At 59.1% G+C, this 4,006-nt stretch overlaps 1 protein-coding gene across 1 annotated transcript in view; it reads right to left on the reverse strand.

Annotated features, from left to right (window-relative positions):
* The window catches only part of TCF25 (TCF25 ribosome quality control complex subunit), a 42,396-nt gene that overhangs the window by 12,272 nt on the left and 26,118 nt on the right, over positions 1 to 4,006 (reverse strand). Inside the window, 3 exon segments of the mRNA XM_006152523.2 lie at positions 699 to 792; positions 2,670 to 2,769; positions 3,348 to 3,478. Coding sequence (XP_006152585.1) covers positions 699 to 792; positions 2,670 to 2,769; positions 3,348 to 3,478 — 325 coding nt within the window.

The following is a 4,006-nucleotide window of genomic DNA, read 5'->3' on the forward strand; positions in this document are numbered from 1 at the left end:
CCACACAGCCTGAGGCTCCGGGACAGGAGGGCTGTGGCCACAGTAGCACCTGCTGACCAGGCCGGATGGTCGATGCCAAAAGGCACCCCAGGGCTGGGGAAGCAGCTGACACAGAGTGCTCTGACACCCAGGAAGAGTGCCCTGAGCTTGTGGGGACAGACCCTTTATCCCCACACACAGGAGACCAAGCGCAGGCCCACCATGGTCACACTGCTCGGCAGGCTGATTTCATTTTTTTTAAGATTTAAGCCATGGGGTGTGTGTGCTCACCAGAGAGAGACAGAGAAAGACAATGAGAGGGAAAGTGAGAAATCACCCCAGGGCATAGCCACACAGCAATCCTCCTCCCCATCCTCCTCCTGGGATCTTGGACACGGGCATACATGCACCAAGTGACTACAGATGCCAGGTCTGGGATTTGAACCGCAGTCAGCCACATGGGAGTCAGTGCCTTAACCACCAGCCACTTGCTGGGTACGGCAGTCTGACTTCCTACAGGCACAGATTCAGCCCGGGCAATACGCTCCCTGTCGGTAAGCACAGCCCTCACGTCCGTGAGCGCTGGGCCCGCGCTCGAGGACAGCCATGTGTCACCATGCGTCACCAAATGCACCCGCCACACCCTCCCTCACTGGAGGGCAGGAGAGAGCACTGCGGCCAGGCCACTGCCCCCGACACCTCCTGGGGGCAGCACTCACCTGTTCTCAGGTCTGCGGTAATCCAGACGGCACGTCCCGCTGGTGAGGCTGAACAGGGGGTGGAAGGCACACTCCATGCTGTACAGGGCCCTCTCTGTGGACACACACCGGCAGGGCGTCACGGCTGCCGTAGGCTACACCCCCGACGGCAGGCAGCCCAGCCTGGAAGGCAGGAGGTCACGTAACTGGGTTCCTGGAGACCAAGGCCCAGACCCAACACCCAACGTGGCCTTGGCCACAGCACCACAGGCCGAGGCAGAAATGGCTCCAACACCACAAGGTGGGACGACTGATGCTGCCCCGGGGACACCAGCATGTGTGACACAAACATGCATGCACATGGGACCTGCACATGCGTGTCCACGGCAGCCCAAATGGAAACAGCCCAGATGTCTATCAGCTGATGCTGGACACACAGGCGTGGTCTACCTGAGGGCGAGTGCTGGGCATGAGGAAGTGGGGGTCTGACGTGGCCGTGGACGGCAAGGACGAGCCTGGAAGCGTGCTGCTCATGCAGAGAAGCCGCACAGAGCCTGCTCAGGGGTTCCCGTCACGTGGAGTGTCCAGACAGAGCAGATGAGGGGCCCAGACTTAGGAACCGCGAGGGAGGCCGGGGAGGAGAACGTGCTGAAACAGGGTGGTGGTGGCGTCTGCGCAGGCACGCTGTGCACCAACGGGCCGGGCCGCGTGCTTTAAACGCAGGGGGCTGTGCGGCACAGGCGGGCACCCCTTATCCAAGATGCTCGAACCACAAGTGTTTCTGACTTCCAATTTCCAGGCCTTGGGCTATCTGCACACACAGTACAAGCTAACTTGGGGACGGGTAAGCTACACGAATTCGCGTGTGTCCCATACACGCCCTACGCCGCAGCCGGGAGGTGACGCCACAGAGGTCAGATGACTTTGCATGAAGCCCTCTGCGGGTGAGTGTTAGTGTGGGGAGCTTGGACGTGTGTGGAAAAGGCACATCGTGGCTGACGGGCGTGGGCTCCACTGGGTGCAGTGCCTGCGTGGTGGCTGGGACTGGCCATGAGAGGTCAGCTGTGGGATTCTCCACTGTGACGTAATGCTGGCCCTCGAAAAGTTTCAAATTCTGGACCTTAGATTCGGAAATTAGGTATGTTCAACTCAGCCTATCTATAAATTCTACCTTTTTTTTGGAAAAGTTTTTGCTATAGGGTATGTGTGCTCACCAGAGACAGAAAGCGAGAAATCACCCTCCGGGTAGATGGCCACACCACAATCCTTTCTCCTTCATTTTCCTCTCAGGATCTTGGGCACACATGCACCTGCACCCAGTGTGAGTTTAAGACACCAGGTCCAGGACTCGAATTGTGGTCAACTATAAGGGAGTTCAGCGATATAGGCATTATGCCAATTGCTGGTCCCTATAAATTTTGCTTTAAACATGCCTTGGCAAATCCATTTGTCCTTTTATAATAAAACAGCATCTTGGTGGGGGCAGCAGGTGGCAGGTGGTTAAAGGTGCTGGACTCCCATATGGCCAAACAAGGTTTGAGTCCTAGACCTGGTGCCTTGCCTTCTCACTTTCTCCCTCTCTCTCTGATCAAACTGGAAGATAATAATAATAATAAATAAATAAAGTTAAATAAAATAATTCTTAAAAAATAAAAAAGCATCTTGGGATCAGCAGTGGTTACGTTGTTGGACTCCCACATGGCCAATGGTGATTTGAGTCCTGGACCCCGTGGCTTGAAAATCACATTGGGTGCATGCGTGCGTGCCCACGATCCGGGAGGAGAATGGAGAAGGGACTGCAGTGTGGCCATCTCCTGGGGGCTGATTTCTCCCTCCCTCTCTCACTCTCTCTAGTGAGCGCATGTGCCTAAGGCAAAAACTTCTCAAAAGACCCCAAACAAACCAGCATCTATGCCTGTTAGCTTGAGGTGCCTCCGTGCTGGGGGTGGCGGCTCTGCAGGGCCAGCAGGGGCCCTGGGCACAGGCTCTCACCTATGAGGTCCCGGGCCATCTCCTGATCCTCCTGAAACCGGCAGGCGTCGCTGAGCTGCAGGAGTGAGTCAACGTGGTAGGGGCTCGTCTGGAGCAGAACCTGCCGGAAAGGAGGACAGGCCTGGAGGAGGGCTCAGCAAAGCCCTGGGTGGGATGGCTACCTGAGGAGAGGCAGGGCCCTGGACACACAGTCCTCTCAGGGTTCTCAGGCACTTGGTCTGGGAACGACTGCTGACATGACAGTCATGCCTCACCCCTCGCCTGCATGCGCTGCTGCCGATCTGACTCGAAGTGGGAGCCTGCAACGGCGCAGCTGCGCTGGCACCACCCTGACCCCAGGTGCCCAAAGGAGGGCAGTGGGAAGGCAGCCGGGAGGGGCACGCTGCCTGCACCACAGCCCCCGGGGTGCACCCGCCCTGCTGTGACAGCAGACTGACTGGCCTGAGCACTGAGCAGACTGGGATCGTGGGACTCTGGGGCACCCTTGAGATTTGTAAGAGGAGGACATAGGCCCAAGTGACGCACAAGATGGACAGCCTACCCTAGGAGTGCCTCACCACGTCCTCCCTGGCTGGAGAGCAGCGGACTGGCCTCAGGACCTCCCCGATCACCAGGGCGTCGGGACTCGGTACAGAGGGGCCACACTGCCCGGTCAGATGGGCTGCAAAGGCCACGCACCACAATATTGTTTGGCTCCATGGACTCCACGGCCATCAGGAACTTGTGCTGCGCCTGCTGGTACTCCTCACTGTGCTCAAACGCAAAGAAGGAAAGGCCTTTCTTCGACTCCAGCAGCCGCATGGACAGACCTGGGGGTGAGAACGCTCAGGGCGGGTGCCGGGGCCAGGGCACAGGTGCCTTTGCTGGGCCTGGCAGCTCCGAGCAGCCCCCACCCTGGTGCTGCCCTCGACCAGGACTCGGCAACATGCCCATGCGAGTCACCCAGATGTGGGGCTAGACGGCTAAGGCCCACCAAGTGCTCTTCCCAGATGCCCGGAGCCCACGTAAGGCGGCTCAGTCCACACCAGGAGCCGGTGTCCCGTCTGCTCCTGTCTTCTCCAAGGCCTGTTTGCCTGCAGCACTCGGTGCAGCCCAGAGCACAGGGTGGTGTTTGAGACGATGCAGGACAAGCCTGGCTGGCCGCGGCCAAGTGTCAAGGATAAGGACACACAGCCCGCCCAGTTGTCAGCCCTGGGAGGTCGATGGCACTGTGCCAGGGCACATCTGGTGAGGATGCACTGCACAGAGGGCCACAGCACCGGGCCGGGGTGGTGACCTAAAGCCCGGAGAGCCCCACCCTCTGCTCCTGGTACCCGGCCTGGGGGGGGGGGGGGGGC

This window comes from Tupaia chinensis, unplaced genomic scaffold (genome assembly GCF_000334495.1).
Source record: "Tupaia chinensis unplaced genomic scaffold, TupChi_1.0 Scaffold000355_1, whole genome shotgun sequence".
NCBI lineage: Eukaryota > Metazoa > Chordata > Mammalia > Scandentia > Tupaiidae > Tupaia > Tupaia belangeri.